The 22,189-nt window shown below is 34.7% G+C and overlaps 1 protein-coding gene across 4 annotated transcripts in view; it reads right to left on the reverse strand.

The window, feature by feature from the left end:
• Positions 1 to 8,979: 8,979 nt before the first annotated feature.
• The window catches only part of LOC134530704 (selenocysteine insertion sequence-binding protein 2), a 47,582-nt gene continuing 34,372 nt past the window's right edge, over positions 8,980 to 22,189 (reverse strand). For all 4 annotated transcript variants that reach the window (XM_063365799.1, XM_063365797.1, XM_063365796.1 and 1 more), the window contains exon 7: positions 8,980 to 9,203. In XM_063365799.1, coding sequence (XP_063221869.1) covers positions 9,039 to 9,203 — 165 coding nt within the window. In that variant the 3' untranslated portion in view covers positions 8,980 to 9,038. The remainder of the gene's footprint in view (positions 9,204 to 22,189) is intronic.

A 22,189-nucleotide genomic window follows, 5' to 3' on the forward strand; every position in this document is an offset into this window, starting at 1 on the left:
TTTTTGGAATTATTCTTGAATGTTTGGTATATTTTAACTGTAGACTTTTTTTTTGGTGGTGTTATTTGACTTTGAATTGTTGAAAATGTTAGCTTTTGAACTTAACCTGAAATGGTATTTATGAAAGCCAAACAACTGGAAATACTATTTATGTTAAAATGTTAGGTTAAGAGCTAAAATGCAGTAATTCAGTTGTTTTATAGTCACCATACTAATGGTATTTTAAATACTAAACCCAACCCTCTCAAAATCAATTAAAATGCTATCTATAGACATGGTTCGTACTCTCTTAGGTCATTAAAAAATAAGGCCTTTTAAGGACTTCTAAGGACTTGATTATAGTTTTTTTAAGGACCTTTTAGCATTGATCTACAAGTTTTAAAACAAGAATATTCTGCACGTTGGCAAAAAATGTATTAATATAACAAAGAAATCAAGTGGTGTAAGTACTAATTATACATAGTCATGCAGCTTAAAATAGGCCTAAATAAACGCCTTGAACTTACCAATTTAAAAATACTTTGCGAACACAAACTTTCTTATATGTTGATCGACTTGATAGTAAAAAAATTATAATACAACATTTACACATTTAACAGTTTTCACCAAAGTGTTCGTAGCTCCATGAGAAATTAGTTTGAAACCAGGTCTATTTAGTCAGATTTTGCAAGTCACTAATTTTAGTTTTGAGATCACTCAGCTCCTGCTTCTTTACAGAGATTTCTTTCCTAACAGCATTGCACTTGATAAACAGTTCAATATTTCTGGAAGTTTCTGCTTTTTGTGAAAGATTATTAACTGATGTTTCAGATGTGTCAATTTCCTTCTCCAAAAGAACCCTCCTCTTTTTCAAAACTTCAATTTCATCAAACATTTCCTTTCTCTTCTCCTGTGCACTGGCAGCAATTTTCTTGGCACGTTCCTCCTCCAAATGCTGCATATATTTCATTCGGGCAGATGATGCAGACGCCCTCAATTCTTTTGTAATAGGTATGTCATGTATGGTACCACAGTAAGTGATGTAGTCATGTACAGTGCGGCGGGCTACATAAGACGATTCCTTCAGATTTTCAACTTCTAAGGCTTTGTCGATGGAAAAACCTCTTTCCACTGATGCTTGTCCATGTGAGAGAATTAGCAACATTTTAATGACATTCCATACCTTTCCATATGCTGTTCTTAAAAAATAGCCACTAAGGAAGCTGTCAAGACCTTCATTCCTATCATAGTTCAGGAACTCTGATGATGATGTTCCAACAACATTCTCTAGGAAGTCATTGAACTGTATTAAAATATCATCACAATCCTCTGCTGCAATCGCTTTCTTTTGTACAAAATATGCAAGAACACACTTCATTTTACGACTACAGCTAGCAGAATCTCTTGCCATTTGCGATGGATCAATACAGGCTGCATTCCTCACAAGTGAATAATTTACAGGACACTTAGCCATCAAACTCTCCAACATAGTCAAAACAAACTTTTGGCACTCATACTTTAGAACCACTACTTGCTTTTCAGTTACCTGTTGTTTAAAGAGTTTCTCTTTCAGAAGTTTATCTCCAACAAACCCTACACTAACATCACTTGCTGAAGCATGGAAACTTTTGCTTGAAAAATCAAACTTGCTCAATTTTTCAACACTAGAAATACGATCAAAATGAGCAGGTTTCAAGACTTTGTACAGTTGAACACACTTTTTTACAAGTTGAAGAACATCCTGTGCGAAGAACGGTAACAATGGTTTGTCACTCTGGTATTTTTCCAAAAATGGCTTTAGAACTTTTGCCACGGAGAGAAAGAAATTGAGCTTCACAGTCATCAGGTTATCTTGTGTTGCTCCAGCGACAACACCGAAGGACTTGCATGTCACTTTTGAAAGTACACCTTTTTCAACTTTTCCCACATACTCTGTTACATCATTCCAAACTTCTAATGCCCGTTCAGCTGATGGAACATTTTCCAACCAGCGGCAGCTGCAAAATTTGACTGGCATTTTATGTGTTGTGGATAATTTTTCAAAGTCATCCCTTCGTGCTGGGGCATCTTTGAACAAAGAGTAAAGAGATGTCAGAACAGATGAAATACCCCACTCTGTTGCAGATTCGCCCCTTTTGAATGAATTATTCAAAGTGTGAAGCCCAAAAGAACCAACATCAATGCACTCAAAATTAAACTCTTTTCTCATGTTTTCCTGCAACAGTTTGAAAAACTTCCAATTAACTGATGGTCCATCCATTGATACCTGAATCAATTTTGATAAATCAAAGCTTCTCTGTACATTTGTAAAACGCCTTCAGTAAATCATCAGCTGTGGCATGACCAATGAAAGCTGAAGTAACATAACGTGTTCTCACTGAATTGTCAGTATGCCAGAATCTAATATGGATGTCCATTTGTTTTTGCTGGGTGCTTTTATTCAGTGTTTCGTCAAACAGCAAGACATAGTGACTAGTGTCCTGAAAAGATTTGAATAAAAGTGTCTGGAAATGGGGAGCCAAACCAAAATGACACAAATATGCCACTTTCTTTTCACCGCAAGAGAACTGTCGTGCGACTAAACTGTCTGGAAACATTCTAGCAAAAAGTTGAGATGAATCCTCATAAGACTTGTACGAATAGTTATTACAAATACACTTTAAAGTCTACAAAATTTCTGCATCCAGAACGTCTTTCCCAGTGGTAAACAAATTCAAACTACCACTTGCTTCTGTAGCTGGCTTGCATACACCTGCAGCATTTGAGGTTGAAGAAGTTTGATTAGGTAAGTTCATGGGACTGAAAAACTCTTTTATCGCAACGGTCTTCGTTTTCTCTTCAACTAATGAAGAGTGCTTTGACCCTAATAAAAAAAAATTTCGAAAATACATAAGTTATTTTACATTTATAACAGACATATTAATACAACAAAAAACATTCAATACCAACTACATTGTTTTCAAATAAAATGTTAACCTTATTAATGTACTTCGTTATGCATTGGGTGAAAATAATCCCACCGCACACAAATCCAACAACTTCCAATACCATTCACAAATTCATATTTTCGTTTTTAATTATTTATACATGAAACAATTTAACTTATGTAGACATACAAAAATGTAAGACAACCAAAAAATTTTCATGAAAAACCTATAAAAATACACGCGTCTCACCTGCCATGTGTGCTTTCAAAGCCGATTCGCCCATATTCCCTACATCGAAAACTTTACAGCACAATCGGCATCTTGCCTTGTGCTTGTCTGGGTCACGGGAAAGCCACTTTTTGTACTGCTCTTTTTCGAGCCAAAGTATGTTAAAGACACACTTCCCCGGCATCACGGTCAAGATAAATTCACTAGCAGATAACCTTTCTCACAAGAAAAAACAATCACACCAAGTCAAAACAACGAAACTTCTGCATTTACGCGCCAAAACACTAACACAGCTACTACAGCGCGCTCTGTTCAGTAGTTATGAGCACTATAAGCCGGTAAACCGATAATTCCGGTATATTTTGTGCACTAACAAAAGTATTCTGGTACATCGTACGACATTTACTAAGCTATTCGGCCCAATATTTGTACCATAAAAACATAGTCGTACTACCGTTACGTAACATCCAATGCGTAACAAAGGAAAAAGTAACTTCTAAAGTCAACACGACAAACGTAAAAAGGTAAGCACTTTTAAGGGCCCTTAAAAACAGTATTCAAAAATAAGGACTTTTTAAGGACTTCTAAGGACCGTACGAACCCTGATAGATAATTTATTTCTCTGCACTGATCCCTAACCTAAAGAGACAATACATGAAATAAATACTATTTTAACATGGCAGCATTCTTGCCCACGTACAGTCAAACCTCTCTGAAACGACCCCTCACGGTTCCCACGAATAGGGTCGTAATAGTGTGGGGGGGGGGGGGGGGGGGGGGTTTTTTTGTCGTAATAGATGTTTTCCGAAATTTTCAGTTGATTTCAACCCCCCTCCTTTTTTTTTTTTTATCAAACCGCTACTCGCCAAGAAACCAGACGTACAATGGCAGGATGCTGTCACTCACAATGCTAGACAGCTTTGCTTTAAACCCACTTCAACCTTCATGACAAGTCCGTCGCCCTACAGGCCACCTCTAAAGAAAATATGTCAATAGACAGTTTATTTTTACCGGTTAGTTTACATGTACGTTTTCTGCTTGCCGTATTTAAATACACTAGAACCCCGATGTCACGAACCCCGGATTTAACGAAGCAGTGATTTTACGAATACATTCTCGGGAACCGTCAAAAAATTGGACATTTTGACAAAAATGTGAAAATCAGAAGAAAAAAAATTAAAAAAAAAAAAACGAAATGAAAGATCATTAAAATCTGTTCATTTTAACACACAGCATATTTTTGTGTCGGCTTTAATACTTCCAATAATTTTCATGTAAGAATAATAAAAAAATAATGGGACATTTCCTTTAAAAATACGGCAGCAGTAGCTTGTGCAACGTAAGTGGGAGCACGGGAATATCGTCTAGACAGGCTGGCGGCAGCACAGACGGCGGATGCATGACGTCATACAGCTTACCTCTCCTTCCCTTGTGCAGACTTCAAGGTTCATCCCTCCCAGGCATACAAACCATCGTGTCTCTCTCCCCCTCCTCCCTCAACGTCCTTTTGCATGTGAAACTGTCAACATCCTTCCTCCCCTTCTCCAAACTGCGTGCAACGAAAGCAAGGTTTGTATAGTCCATTTCTGGTAAAATGAAAAATTTTTAAGGGCCCCCGCGACAGCCATTTACCGTTAATTGTTTTGATACAATTTGTTTGTTAGTTACACAACATTATTTCTGCTAGAAAATCACTGAAACTTCAAAATTTCTTTAATGGAAAAATTTAGCAGGGCCGTAAAAGTATTCATTTTTGCCGCAAATGAACTATACTCGCCCTTCCTGCCGAACAACATTCTCGGCGCGTGACGCATGGCAACTACAGTCGTTTGCTGCGCACAGCCACGAAAAACCTACGCGATTTCCAAACTACACTAGATATCCGACTGGAGTCGGTTTACGAAAAGCATTTAAGAATTTGTTAATGCCCAACTGGTTCTATTGAGATAAAATGGCTAAAAGGCATGTTTTCGTAGTAAAAAACCCGTTACAAATTTCTTGAAAGTATCATAGGAAAATGCATTACACCTTTATCTTTATTTTTCCGCCATATAATGTTACGGTCACCGCTCAAATTTCACAGTTATCTGACGGGAACGAGATGACTGCGCGCCAGTTCAGAGCCTTGCACTTAGAGGTTTTACCGCGCTAGAACTACCATTGAGCGTCGCTCTTATCATCCTGCTTCACTAACACACACGCTGACCAGACGGCGCCCTAAAGCTGATTAGAGGAAGCATGTAGAAATGCAAGGCAGGGAATTTTTCCAGCTTATCAACCAGGACCCGGGCAAGTCTTGACTATCAAGCTTTTCACATTAAACTATAAGAGACTTGTATTGTGTAATTTCGGTGTTATTTAGTGGTTTTTCTTAAAAATTGCTTTTTTCGCATTTTCCATATAAATTCGCGGAAAATTTCGCGATTCACCATATAATCGTGGCCCTAGTTATTGCTCACGCGAGAAGCGAGACGTGGAATGTTAGAAGAAAGATAAATGCGGGGTAGACAGACGGCAGCCAGTGTGTTTCCTGCGCGGGGAATAAGTGGCGTAGTTTTTTTTTTATGCTGGGTGAAGCGACCTTTTTCTATCAACCCACGGGAAAAGATAATTGCTTGAGCTGTCAAAATAAACATCGCTGCAGCAGTTAAAACAAGTCGAGGCGGGCGTGCATCCAGTCGGTCTGTGTGTATTGTCAACCGATAGTAATCAAAATCAAGAGAAATCCAGCAGGTAGCTTTGCCTTAACTGCGTACCACACTAGACACTCGCAAAAAGCTAAACGTAAACACGTTGCCACAAAAACCTTTATCTGCACCCTGCCGGCAAAGGGACGTGGAATGGGGGTTGTCAAGCGCTGACAGCGGTCGACAGGAAGTGGTATCTATTTTTAGATATGCGCTGGCTACAGCAGTACAGCACTCGGCAAGAGAATCGCAGTAACACGCTACTCACCACCAGGGTATGTTGATTTTAATCAGCATGATTTAAATTGTGATTTAAATCATGTGATTTTTTTTAAAAATGTTATGATTTAAATCATGTAATTTTTTTTTTAAATCAGTGAATAAAATAAAATTATAATATGATAATATGAACGTTAATATTTCCCATACTGTATTGTTTAAACCAAGTAATCATGCCTACTTACATAAAAATTTACTGCTGCAAAGATATAATGAAAATTGAATACATAGTACTTAATTTCTTCTACAATGTATTTATAGTTATTTTGAAACACATTAAGTATAGGTGGGTGGAATGTAACTTTAAATGCCATCTTATTTTCTCTCTTCTCTCCTCTACCTCATGTGTTTGTGTTGTGTGTGTCATATATTCTTGGCAACAGGTTTGTTTTCCAACAATGTCTAATACTATTTTTAAAACTGTACGAAGGAAATTTTCAGTTCTTTGGTATGTCTGGTTTGGTTCAGTCAACATTAAGAAATTGACTGGGTACAGAAAAAGCTGCAAAACTTGTAAATAAGTAATATTTTATGTAGAAGTTTTACTTTGAATACTCTCGTATGTATGCAATTCTGAGAAGAAGAAAAAAAGGAAATTGTGGTTTTGGTTTAAATTACTTTATTTAGACTATAAGGGATGACAGAAGTGACAAAGTTACATTTAAATATGATATATTTTCAATGATGTAGTTATTTTCTATAAGACATATTTCTTAACTATGTTACTGTACTAAAATTTTTCATAAAGTGACATTATTAATGTTTCCTTAAAACATTATGCAATGTAAAATGTGGTTATTTCAAAGTAAGAAAATTAGGCTAGTTGTCTTTACAAAATGAATTAATCTGTTATTAATTGTACTGTAGAGCAAAGTCAAGTCATGAAAACAGTCATGAAAATGTACTGTATATTACACAGATTACAATTTTTAAATTTTAATCAAAAAAATTGTATTTTAATCAAAAAACCCGATTTTAATCAAAAAAAATCTGATTTTTTTTATTATTTTTTTTTTAAAATCAGGATTTTTTCATACCCTGCTCACCACAAGAAACTTATTTTCTGTCCGATTTTCGGCAATTTTTTCACGGTTCCTCGAAATCGGGTTGTAATAGAGAGGTGGTCGCAATGAATGGGGTCGCAACAAAAAGGTTTTACTGTAAATTGCTTGGAATTATTGATGTATTACTAAATCAAAAAAAGTTGAAATTCACATTTTCTCTTGCCCATACGCTTGTCTGTGTGTAGGTTAGAGAGATGATTCTTTAGTATCTGAATTGTAAACCTGCATAAAGTTTCATCTTAAAAAGCACTATGCATGGTGTTATTTGAAAATTAATCTCTTAAGTGACAAGTTATCCTTTCTTTCATGTAGAACTGCCAAGTCTCACAAGAGAGTGATATACCAGTTAGGTTCTTCCTTAAATCAACCTTTTTAACTAGGCCTGTGAGAATATTCAAATATAATTTGACCTTGAATACTAACACTTGCAAAATAAAGAATATTCATTTACTTACAAATATTTAACACAGCATACATAATGAGTTTGTCATATACCAATGTTCACTGTTGAGGTTAAGTAATTTGTGTGATATAAATACCCTTTTTAATAAGGCTTCATAATCAAAAACATGAAAAATAGCGGCATTTTCAACATGCAACAAATATTCAAAACACTGCATATTTGTCATTTCAAACTTGAAAATAAAATATTATTTGTATTTTCATCACATGCACAAGAAGTGGGAAAAATTAAACAATCATGCACTACAAAACCAGAACATGGTCACACTATTGCCATGGCCAGTAAAAGAAGTAAATGCCACAGTTTCAATGGTTTATAAATCGATAGTTACAATTGATCTAACACCATGCAGTAGCAGCATACTTGCTTTATGATGAAACATGTTTAAGAAAATGTGAATAACCATTCCTTAGTCCAGATCAAATTAGCAGAGATTGTATTTATAATATTGCTAAACTAAAATCCAGCCAAGAAGCCACTAACTGCTCAGTTACTTTTTATGTCCTTACGTATTTGTTACATGACGTGAAAAAAAAAATTGTGGGATTATAATTCTTATTTTATTAAAATTCAATATTAGAGAATAATTTGGCATTCATATTTAATTTGAACTCAAAATATTTGCACAGGCCTACTATTAACCAAGTGCATATATTTTTCTGGTACCTCCTAAACCTTGCAAATACTGAGAACTTAATATTGGAAAATATTATATGGGCAAATTTGGTAGTGAATGTGCCTTATAAATAAGAATGAATATAGTATTATACATTATACAAATTCAACTTGCTCTAAGTCCTGTATAATTTCTCAGTATAAGTCCACTGGGATTTAATTTTTTTTTCATACACAAATATTGTTATCAATTAGGCTGTGAATTTTTAAGTCCTTTGATAGCATTGTAAAAATGTTTTACTTAAGACTGAAAGTTCATAAAAAAATATATATTTTTTGTGAAAAAGTCATTTTGACTATTAAACTAAAATTTTGTATAGCCATATAATTTTTAAATAATATCCTGAAAGTGTGAAAGACTACCCTTTGAGAATTTGTAAAGCTACCCCTCTATGAGAATAACTTATGAAACCTGATTTCACTATATGATTGTAGTTACAAATTATTTATTTTCAGAATCCTGAATAATCTGGTGTATATTTGTTGTAATTGTTGGTATATATTACAGATAAATTATTCCTTACATTCAATAAGGTACTGTAGAATTAGAAATTCAGTTGTGAAATTCTCTATTACTATGATTTTATGTTTTTTTACTTCAAAGAACCACAAATTAGGTTAGAGGTTTTGTTGCCTCTTTGATAAATGGAAGGTCAAGATAATGCATGTAAATGAAATTGTAAAAAAATATATGTATTTTGAATTGGCGATATACAAACATTACAGCAGTCAAGCTTCACGACTTGCTAATCCTTTCGATGGCCTGCAGGAAAGGTGATGTATTACCGTTGCTTTCTGCAGGAGTTTTGCTGCGCACCAGGGATATGAAGGAGTTTATGATCTCTTGAACGGCTTCGTCAGTATCCTCTTGGGCAGCAGGCTGGTGTTCCATGTTATTGTCCTAAAAAATGAGAAATGCGTAAACCTGCTGTACTTTTCCTGCCTAAAATGTCAATAAATAGCACCAAAAACATTTGCTTCTAGTGCCTCCCCCGATCATTTCTCAGAAAAATTATTATAAATGAATTTGTAGAGTGTTAAATTACCTTTAATTTGATAAACAATTTTGCCAATGAATCATTTTAACTGTAATTTTGTATCTTGATAAATAACAACACTTCAACAATGGAAATATAGTAACTACAAATGAAACACAATTTTTTTTATAATAATAGTTTTTTAATTATTAATAATCGTAAAAAGAAAATATTTACATGGACTGATAGTAATTAAAAAAAATAACATGACAGTCGCTGGTACTTCACGACCGGGAAAGGGTTAACATTGTGGAAGTCCTACGAGAAACAAAGGCCGTGTGGAGGGGGATGGAGTTTCCTACTCACGTCTCTTTATCTTCAGTTCACTTCAAACCTTTGTCGAGCGTTGTACAGAAAGTGTTTGTGTCTGTAATATGGGTATGTTTTACGTGTGTTTTTTTAATATACGCAAATGTTGACAGTGTAGAGAGCACAATGGCTACTCTATGTTTTGTGTGTGATAAAACAATCAATGAACCGGGTTATAGTGTTTCCACAGTGACAAAAAAAAGGATTATCATCACTCGTTAAAGCAAGTAGAGAAAGGTGAGATGGCAATAGCTCATTTTTAGAAAGTTTGGATACCCTTCTGATTCATACTAAATGTCGAAAAAATTACACAAGACCGCAATCAATCAAGGGTCATTTAAAGAGACAGTTACTTTCAACATCATCAGAACCACCTGAGCCTGCAACTTTGAGGTCCAAACAATTTTAATTCAATTTCAAAACAAAATGTTTCTTTTGTGCTGAAAGTGATGAGGTTGAGAAAAAGAAGCCCAAGGAGATATGTAGGAAGATATTTTCAGTTACCAATATCACAAAAGGATGCAACAAAACTGACATACAAGTAACAAGTATGGATGCTGCTCGAGCTAGACGTGATCAATGGGGAGATGAAGTGATGGGTCATCTTTCCTCCGTGAATGATTTAGTTGCAGAAGAGGCTGTGTATCATGATGAATGTCAGTTGGACTTTGTGAGGCCATTATACCAGAAACCCTCAACATCCACTTATGAAGACTATGTTTCATATGCAATGGAACAGGTTAGTGACTTACTGGAGGGGAATAGTGACTGTCAATTCACTTTAAACAAAATTATGGGTGCTATTACTGGGAGGAAACCTGAGTGGAGAACTATCAAAACAGAACTGTTGAAGAGGTATAAAGATCGCATAATCGTGACCGCAGGATCCAACAGATTTAAAGTACCAGTAATTTGTTTTAGAGACACTTGGTATGATAACAAGGAAAACAATGAGCAAGCAGAGCGACTCAGATTCGTCCGAAAAGCTGCTGAGATAATAAGGCAAGACATTCAGAGTGAAGTGTACAATTATAACACTCACCCACCAAGAGATAACTTCTTGAAGGATGTAGATTCTCTCCCCCAATCCCTCCAAATGTTTCTTGAGGAGGTTATGTTTAAAAAAACAAAGAAAACTGAGGAATCAAGGAAAAAAATGTGTTGCTATTGGATATGCCATCACATCAGTTGTCAGACCTCGTACTTTCTTGTCACCAATACTGACAGGAATTTCCCTTCTGCTACACAGGAAATACACCTCAAAGAACTTAATTGATCTTCTAGCAAGTCTGGGTTTCAGCTCATCATACTATGAAGCACAAAAATTAGAATTATCTGCGATTGCCCACGCCTTGCTAACCTACAAGCCAGCTGCATTCAGCCAACTTGTTTTTGATAATGTAGATTTCAATGTTTGCACCATAGATGTGCTTAATACCTTCCATGCTATGGGTGGGATCAAATGTGTCACTCCATCGAACCATATTGAAAAAGGTTCAGAAATACCAAGAATGAACATGATGCCTTTGTCTGCTGAAACTGGGAAACTCGGAATTATTCCACTAGAAACATATGCCGCGATGAAAGGAGGTCTACAAAATGTGACTGTGGCGCCCATTGATATACCAGAAGAGCCACCACATCCTGCAACACATGACATCTTATGGTTGGCTGCCAAAAAGCAAGGTATTGCAGTTCCAGAATGGAAGGGGTACATGCATTGTATTACAAGAGGGAAACCAAGTGAAAAGACTTGAGTGACTAACCTTCCTTTTATAAATGCTCCTCCATCGGAATATGACACAGTTTTTACAGCAGGGTCATTCCATGTCAAATCAACACACCCATTTTACCTCACCATCTCAGGTTTTGATGAAATTATGCACAGATGTTACCTCCATACAGACTAACAAAAATATAAAATTTTAGAATGATATATCCATCCGTTTTGAAAATATTGCTTTCTAAATTTTCGAAAAAACACTCAAAAACGCACGATAGGCATATTTTAAAATTACCATAACTCTTTTCCAAATGAAGAGCGCGTGAGAGATAATATTTTCTAGCGCGCGGTCAGTTGAAGTGGTTCATTTTTTCCTCGTAGGATAGCGCAGCGTTCGGCCACGGGCGTATAGAGCGTATCCAAGTGGAGACCCCGCGAACTAGTAGGAAAACGGAATGTCACCCGGGAGAGGAGGGGGGGGGGGAAGTGAGAGACGGAGACGAATGAAGGACGGCTGATAGGGGTGGAATGAGTCAGCTCTAGCAGCCAACGCAACGGCTTTGTGATGTGCTGAGAAGCACAAGACGACACTGGACTCATCACGCTCGTTTCATACATAACCAGACAGAGCGGATAGAACATTTTTTTTTCGTTTAAAGGAACGCCGTTTTTATGCTTAACTGTTTTGGCGCCTGTGGATGTTACTGTGTGATACAACACCACTTCGTTTAAATAAAAACCGTACAACAGGTTTGGTACATAAAATATTACTAAGTAAATTTATCAGTCATGTTTATTTTACATTTTACTGCAAGCGAAACAAAAAAAAATAGAACTTTAGATACAAAGTTACACTACATACCTAATAGTTTAGTATTGTCATCTGCCTGACAACTTCAGAACGAAGCTTCTTATTTATACCTTTTTTAATACACTTGACGTTTCTGACTCGTGTTTTGTAACAAATGTACCGTTGATTTGTAGAGAATAAAACAACATAATTTGTTAATAGTTTGAGAAGATAACAGCATATTAAACTCTGACAAATCGCCGATCTCGGCACTTTCCGCATTACAAAATATCGGCTTGACCTCAACTTTTTCTGCTCTTATCGCGCGAGGTTGCGTTAATACCAATGGCGCGTCCTGATAGGCTGGAACAGTTTTCCGCTCTGTCTGGTCAGCGTTGTCTGGCTGACCCGAATTACTAGACACTGGCTCAGGCAACTGAAGCTGAACTACTCCAGTAAATATTATTCTAATCAGTTTGCTAGTGTACTATTTTCTACATGAACATTTGCTAATTGTTTCTCCAAATTTCGTTTCGAAGTTTAAAAAAAACATGAAGTCCGTGTAGTCTACGTTTTTGATCGAAAAGTCAAACAAGAATTTGTCTTTTTCCCCCGCAATGGACCTAGATACTAGTTTCTATATTTTCTCTAAATCCAAATGTCCATACTTTAATTTTAACTTTAATTTAACTTTTATAAATGTATGTTGTGTATAATTAAGATTACCTTTTTTTATCGATCAACATAATATTTGCTTCGTAACCAATTAAGTGAACTTAAAAGTGAATGTTACTGGCATTACAGTATATTACACATAAATTATTATTATTGCAATCACAACTGGTAATCATAATTTAAACAGAACTACTATAATCTATTTCATTGTCCGAATTTTGACGTTTAGCTTGTGAGAAAGGTCTCTGTAAACAGGATTGCAAAGATCTTATTTTACCAGAAAACTATTGGACTTCCAAAAACTTTCTAAAAAAGTGAACGTCAAAATTCGGACAACATGGACTTCATCTCAATGGAAGTTATATCTGTTTTTCGAAATTGAATGACAGTTCACGATATAATTATTGTGTTATGTTGAAATTCAGCCAACTTCTCGCTACAGAAAGAAAACTTATGTCTCTTCTCATATAACGTAGAACATGGTCGTTGTAACTACCCACCTATGTATATACTACCTCTGAAGGTTCAATTACTGAACTCGCATTCGCGTTGGCCTTAGTTTCAATCCTTTTCCAGCGAGTCTTGTTATATTTTAAGTAGTGTATCTATATTGAGGCAAATTTTAGACTAAATTATATGTGTCGTTAAGAGCGTCTATGGTGGAAGGCCACGGCCTAAGGTATGGGAGGGCTTGCTGCCTGTCGCTCAGTGGCTATTCTGTAATTGAAGCTACGGTATATCTAAATATGATACAGAGACTATAACAGCTAATGAGCGACAGCCATTAACCCTAGCACACCGCAGCCTTCCAATAAAGATACATACATATAAAGTTGACATATATACACAACGAGTATTTAAAACATACGTACAAACTTCGGCAGGCTGTTTCTGGAAAGAATACAAGACGAAAGCCTAATAACCACTTTACTGATAAATCGAGTTACGAACCTCCGAAAATGGAATTTTCTATATCTTGAAATTAACATCAGTAAGTAAACTGTGGCATATGATTTTTTAGGAAGGAAACTTTACATCTTGCAAACGTGCTTTGTAATGCCTGCCCTGGTTTATTTTTAAATTTTTTATTAGCTTTTCAGGTGATAAAATTTGCTAAAACAGAAATGCCGTTATATTCATTGAAGGATGTTCATTACAACCCACGTATCTCGTGGTGAACAATTTGCGTTCTAATCATCAGATGCAGTGCAAGTTATTCAAGAATAAGAAAATTTTATTTTTAGGGGTTCAAAACTCCGAATCCATTAAGAGAAAAGTATGGTACACAGGTTTTCGTCTTGTATTTTCGCCAGGAATATTCTGCCAGAATTTGTCAGTATGTTTTAGATACACGTTGTACATATATAGAATGCATTAGAAAGTTTACACACACACAAACACACACACATATATATAAATAGAATACAGGAAAAATTGGTTGTCTGTAATGTCAGTTTACGGACGATAGTTTAACGTGATACGTCAAAACAAAACATAAAAGTATGCAATCATTTCATTAATGAATAAAATTTAATCATTTTTATTGAATTATCACTATTTTGTATGGATACAAAGGAGTGAAATGAAATCTACAATTTAATTGATAAATTTACTTTTATTTGCACTCATTAATTCAAATATTTTTATTACTTTAACGAAGATATTATTTTAACTATAACGTTTATACATGTTTGCAATTTAACTCCTTACAATCTGTGTTATTCTGTTAAGAAGATGACGATGATAGGAAAAGTAGGAAACGAATGGGAGTGTTTCAAGGATGATGTGAAGGAAAATGGCTTACCCAACACCAAGATGCTGTCAAAAATAATATATTTGCGCCACGGACTCTGCAGCAATGCTAGGAGGAACGGGTTAGCAAAGAGCAATGAAAATGTTACATTGAAATGCATGAAAACAGAATTACGCTACGGACTCGGTCGCAATGCTAGGTTCAGGTTAGCAAAGAGCAATATAAAATGTGCGTAACGGGACACAGAGAAACTGGTCAATGTGCGTAACGGGACACTTTTTCGTGCGTTCAGCCGGCGTTCATCTATTTATTAGACGTGGTCACGTCAAAAATTTTAAATTTTGAATACATTACTAACTTAAAAAATGTATATAGAATACATTAGAAAGTTGACATTCCGTGTTCGGGCCTTGCAAGAATCGAAGTTTTACAATTCACATCCACAAAATAAGTAATGTGTGCAGAAAAGATAAAAGATTATGGAGTATATATTATATTAAGTTAACAATATGAAATTAATTTACAGTAGGATAGGTCTTACAGTAAAGCACACAAAAACACATTTACTATGTACTTCTTGCATCAGAAAATAGCTTTGGCGAAACCTTGTATTCATTCAAACCTTATTTTGAAAGTTAGCCTATCTTGTGTACATGCATCGTAGTTAAAACAAATTTTTGTTTCAATTTATACAGTTAAAAATTGTAAGGAACATATTCACATATCATTATAATTTAGGTAACTATTCTATATGTAAATTAATCATGAACATACCTTACAAAATGGCGGGTTTTAATGCATGCTTACTTATAATAGGCCTACTTATACATTTTTATATTGAACCCTAGAATACCGCACATAACATATATTTTAACATTGTTAGATAGTGTTATAAAGATAAGTATTAGTAACGGTTGTTCTTAAATTTCATTAAGGCCGGGCTTCAACCAAATTGACTCCGGCCGCGGTATAGGCATTTACATGCAAAACAAATTCCCGCGCGATTTCTACAATTTTTGTGAAAACGGCGTCAAACAAAAGCTATGTTGTAGATTTTGAAGACCTTAACAGCGCTATATCTTTAAAAGTTTTAATTTTTTATTTCAAGATGGTGATATTATGTGATATAATATTCAAAGTATCATATTTTTCAGGCTATTCATTTAATCGCTTAAACGGCTGTACTGGAACCTTGACTGAGTTGAATTCTTTAAAAAAGTCAGCGGGACTGATACTCTATCTTTAAAAACATAGTCACAGGATGATTATTTGTAATGGAAACATTGAGGCCGCGAGGCCCAGCACGTGGTTGTGGGCGAGGGGTGCCAGGGGGGAAGAGGATGACGCGCTAGGTGGCGGAGACAGGCTGCCATGTTGCCAGCTCCTTCCTGGAAGGTCACCCACCCCTCGCGACTGTGAGCCAGGGAGACGAACACGGGCTAGTCATCTGTCACGCCTTGCGCGCGAGGTACTGACATTTCTGACAGTTCTGCATTTACAACTTCACTGGTTAGTGTTTAACTCTTTACAGGACAGAAAATAAAAACAAAAACTGATAGCATGATGGTCATGTATTAAAAACAGTATAAATTGTTCTCGCGCAGTTCGTCTTCACAAATTAAATTTGTTCATTATTTTAAATAGCTTTTTCTGTGGTCGTTTTTTCGTATATAATTTAGGAGGATTTTATGTCACACTGTTATGCACACCGGCGCTTCATCGAAAAAATCCTGTCTAAACCAAATGTTTATTAAAATTTTTAACTTCACATTTATTGTGACACAGATCTCAAATTCCTATCTGAATACATACTTGATCAATTTTTATTTTAATAACGAGTTTAAAAAATAACATAGAATAGCTTTTGCTATCTTTAGGTTTAGGCTTCTCCTGAAAATGCAAATGTTTCTGAAGACGCACAAACTATTACATTATGAAGGTTTGCTTCAAACTTTGATATTATTGGTAGACCTGAGTAGATAAAAAAATATAGCGACACTCACATTCTGTCAATTAGAACTTTTTGTAATAAATTTTTTTTATGGCGTTGAGGCCCGTGGTTAGTTGCGCCCTCGGCTACCTTGCATGAGGGGAAGGGATGGGGAAAGGTGTTTGGCGCCAGCGTCTCACCGAGGTCACTCATTCTCTCTTTTTTAGTATTAGTGTGACGCTCGACTACGTATGACTTATTCAATGAAATTTATCAAGTCTTGGTACGCAGTGTGCGATTATCGGCAGCACAAAATGTCTCAAGAAACGGCCACAATTATCAAAGCGAAAGAAATCCGCAAAAAAAGAAAATGCTTCTGGCACGTAGGCCTACTGCTAAAAATAAAAAGTATGTACATGTGCTATATATATATTATATATACACGGATATGAGACATTTATATTTGACATACTGTAAAACTTTTAAAATATTATTGAAAACAGAATACTGGAAATTAATTTTTAACATTTGTAAGAGTTGTTAAATATATTTGCTCTAAAACCATTTCAAACGAATTTAACGTTTCATTTTATGCGTAAAAATAAGCCTATAGTTTGAAAATGTATTAATGATACATTACACATTTGTTCTAGTGACAATGTTAGCCGTAAAATTGCGGATGCATGCGGGGCAATTTTGATTTTTATATGCAGCTATAAATACCATTTTTATTAGGATGCAATTTTGTCTATAATTTTTTTGTAATCTTTACTGTCAATTTTACGAGCTGGCACTTATTTTCAGCGACAATAGATTATAAAACAGAAACTGAGAAAACAATCCCGAAATATTTCTGTAAAATATGCTTTATGTTATTCATTTTTTAAATTTTACCATGAATAAATTATTTTATACGTCTATGTAAAACAAACATTTTATTAAAAATTTTAATTTAATGTAAAAATCAATTTACGTTAAAAGTAGTAATAATTTAGAATTTCTGAGTTTCAGTGACGCCTTTGCCCACTCACCGATGGATTGCCATTGTGATTATACACACGTCTTATATTTACTATAATGTGACTGAAAAACGTTATATAATTAACGTTTATTTTTATTTAATAGTAATGAATAGTATTAAAAATGTATATTATTGTCATGTTATAATTGCATGTCTGACATCTAACAGGTGCACAAGTTAGTATATTTAGGAGTATTATTTCTGTGACAAAACAACTTATGTAATTAATGTTGATTACATCGAATCACTGCAAGTCACTTTTGGAGAAAGAACTAATATCGTGAAACGAACAAAAATGCTAGCTGATTGTGAGCTATGGCACAAAATGAGACGTGTGCGGTTAAAAGTCAGTAATTTCGGCGTTGTTTGTCGCCGGAAAGAATCTATGTCCTGTTCAAATCATGTTAAACAGTTACCTACTTTACATGCCCCCGTTTTCGACACTGGCAATGGAGTACGGTGGTCGCAATGAGCATATTGCCATTCAGAGGTTTCAAGCACAAACCGGATTAGTTGTACAGAAGTGTGGTTTATTTTTGGATCTCTAATACGGATATTTCAGTGCTAGCCCTGACGGACTTGACCAAGGGCTCCAAGAAACTGCAATAAGAAAAAGAAAGTTTTTTCCACGTGTCAATGAAACGGAAGTTTAATTATTAAACGTTCACACCTTTATTTTTATGAGCTGCAAGGGACTTTAAACATACATAGCGCGAATACTGTTACTTCATGGTAATGTCTGTTGTTCGTCAGAATTTACAAGTAGAAAGAGTAGAAAGAGATGAGCTCATGCGGGAAACAGAAATGTTGCCGAAACTGACTAGATTTTATCGTAGGTGTTTTCTGCCTGAGATAGTGGTGCCAAATCAAAGCATAGACAGAGCCATTAGAGAACCAGGCTACATTTTGGAAGCTGAAAGAAGCTTGGCAGAGAAACAGCAATCAAGACGTCAAAAACTGACCCGGAAAAAGCAAGGGATAAATGAATGTAAATCTAATTGAAGTAAGATATTTTTGTTCTTTGAAACTCTAGACGATTGCCATAAAATGTTCTGTTGTGTTCAAATTTGTTCTAACATCGAAAACATTAAGTTAAACGAAAGAAAACAATTTTTTTTTGGAAGTAACTGTACATGAGTTTTTATAAGGTTATAATTTTATCTGAAGTTTATATTTTAATTCTGTGGAGACATACCTTTTAAAATATTGTTTACAATGAATTCCGAAGAACTGATTATAGTTGTTTATTTTGATTATAGTTATTTATTTGTTTTGTATGTTGTAGTAATATACGTGTCTTTTGGTCTCTATGCTGATATAAACTGTGTTTCTACTATCAGTTATAGCCTATGGTTTTTCTTCTCATTTTTCTATTTTGTATGATATATTATACTGAATGAGTAAATGTCACTATTATTTTGAATTCTTTGTAAAATATGAAATATAAAACATGATTTTCAAACCTAATGTATTTTCTTTAACTGTGGTTCACATTTCGCAACAACTTAAGAAGTGGTCATTCTACGTAATAACTATTTGTAGTACCGGTAAATGTAATAATTAATACACGGTTACCATTAGTTGTAGGTACAATCATTAGCATTAAACATTATGGCAGAGGGAACATACATTTTTTAAAGAAAAGTTAATCTAATATTGTGTTAATCCTGATTTAGACACATTTTTCACAATACCAATCTTTTGAGCATTGTCATAGCCACATCCTCTGATAAGATCCTTCATAAAGATTAACTCATATCGCTGAATTTACTGATCAATAAAGAAAAATATTTGTAAAATTTACAGCTTTGAAACGTATGGAACCGTATTTATGTTTCAAAAATACATAAAACATTTCTTGTAATTATTTTGACACATTCTCAGCTGATATTAATTGCCTGAAAATAATTTTTAAAAATCAACGCAAACAACTTTAATTATTATGTAATACTTTAGCTGTGAAGTTATATGTGGATGAAAATTATACAAATTCTGGCAGGTTTCATTAATGTTTTATTATTATGAGGTTTTTTTTCTTGCAGCAATTGAATATTAAAAACGTAAATCGGTTTCAGCTAAAAATGCCCTACACTTAACTGAAATTAATGATAAAAACATATAAATACGTTAATGTGTAGTTCTTACTAACTTATAACAAACTTCTTTATCTTGGAGAGATCTCAGTTTCGCAAAAAAACTTCGTTTTCAAAGTATAGTTATATTTCAATGATACATACAAACACACACATACATATATATGTATATATATACATATGTATATATATGTATATATATAATTATTTTTCATGCATTAAGCACAATTTTACTCTACTGAAAATCTCTGTGTGTATTAATAAATGCTGATTTATCATTATTTGCTTGGTAATGGGAAACTAGAAGGAAATATATATTTTTTAATGAGGTTTGGATGGCCACTTCTAGAAAATTGAGAAAATGACAAAGTAAATACGAACCTTCGTACACACGTACTGATTTCACGTTACTTCTATGTAGGGACTCGGAAATTTCGTGAATTAATCTGGAATCAGGATAGAATTAAATGTTTTAAATGTGCTCAACCCATGTTTGCTTTTCCTTTGGCTGATTTCTTATCCTAGTTGATCAGCACTACCTGATTTACTTTTTTTTCTTCTCCTAGTTGGGCATCGCAGAGGGGTAGCTAATAACTATCGCCCAAAAATGAACTCAGTGGAACAGTATAAATGTTTTCATACTAGCTTGCGACAAAATGAATGCGCGAAATTTACCTATCTCTATTTATAGGCCTATACAGACTGATAATACTGGCTGTGATTCGATTCGCCAGTAGTATAGGAATGTATGTCCGGGCACAGGCGTCAGGCGCTGGTGTCGGTGCCGGGTCAGTGACCGACCGACCTCTGACGTCACGGCGGCCATCTTGGACTAAAAAATTCCTTAAAATTTCTCATAAATGACTCAAAATGACTCAAAATGTCCCATTTTCCAGGGAAAAATTCCCGTCTCGAGGGAAAATTTACCGTTTTTAGATCTTAAAAATACCAGCGGGTAGAAATATCCATATTGAGGCTTAAGCATCCATGTATACAGCTTCCGATAAGCCTCTGACGTCATAATTTAATATGTCATCATGTAATATGACGTTACAGTTGCAATTTCCGTTACGGCAGCCATCTTGAAAATCATTATTTATTATCCTATTTTAATGAAAAAATTAAAAAATTAATAAAAAAGCTATTTATGAAAAAATTTAATTTTTTTCATTAAAATCGGATAATAAATAATGATTTTTAAGATGGCTGCCGTAACGGAAATTGCAACGGTGACGTCTTATTACATGATGACATATTCAATGATGACGTCAGAGGCTTATCGGAAGCTGTAGACATGGATGCTTAAGCCTCAATATGGATATTTCTAGCCACTGGTATTTTTAAGGTCTAAAAACGGGAAATTTTTACAAATTTTGAGTCATTTTTGAGGAATGTTTAGTCATTTTGAGGAACTTTTGAGTCCAAGATGGCCGCCGTGACGTCAGAGGTCGGTCTGTCATTGATCTGGCACCGTCACCAGCGCCGGCGTCTGTGCCCGGACATACATTCCTATACTTCTTTCGCCTCTTTTTACTTTTCCGTCCCTGTTTCAGGTAAGAGGTTTAACAGATTTGGTAACCAACCTTGTTTTGTCTAATCTGGTATTTGTCAGTCTGCATTTATTGTAGGTCTTGTCCGCACTGGCCTGTAGATCATAAAAGACCAACTATAAAAATTTCCATGTTTACATATTATATAGTTCGTTAGGAACGCTGCATCTGCAAAGTTGTTGACAGCTCGTCAAGCATAACTTTACCGTCGTTACAGCCAATATATGACTGAAACACTGTTGATTCTTATACTGGAAAGCTTAGACAGTACTATGTAATTTTTTTTCAATCAAACTGAAATATTCATGCACACAAAATTACAGATATTTGTAAATATGTACATTTGCACGAAAGCAAATCGCTGCAAATGTGGGATTGTATTATTGCCCGGGCATTTATTCTTTGGGTTGTCCCAGTACCTGAATTAGTTACAGTTATTTATAAACATTTCCCTGTATAACTTTCCACGACTAAATGCGCACGCACAAAAGCACAATAAACAATTATGAAGTCCAATTGCTAAATATTATTACATTTTCCAAGGGTTAAAAATGTACCCTTGTACAAAAAAGTCGTAATATAATATTATATTGCAATATTCGTAAGCGCGACAGTAAATATCCAGCTTTGTTTAGAAAAACGCAAATCATAAATTCAAAAATAACCATAACAATGGTTTGTAGAAATTTACTATATTTTCTCTAGTAATATTACGAAATATTTCTTGGCAACCGATTTCTAAAGGAATTTTGTGAAAATGTCCAAAAACATTTTTTTTTCTGTGTAAGGAATACTATATTTAATTATAATAAATTATTTTTATACTACTAATTAACAGATTACTTCAGTTTACAAGTTTGCAAGCTAAGAACACATATCCATGAACGATACGGAATACTTGATTTACCTATTGTACTTGCACTTGGCAATTCTTTTATAAACTTAAGTTTTAATACATACTTGTATTAGGTCCTCATTTTTTACATTTCGTTACATTGCCAATGTG

Source organism: Bacillus rossius, chromosome 3 (assembly GCF_032445375.1).
Source record: "Bacillus rossius redtenbacheri isolate Brsri chromosome 3, Brsri_v3, whole genome shotgun sequence".
NCBI classification, from domain to species: domain Eukaryota; kingdom Metazoa; phylum Arthropoda; class Insecta; order Phasmatodea; family Bacillidae; genus Bacillus; species Bacillus rossius.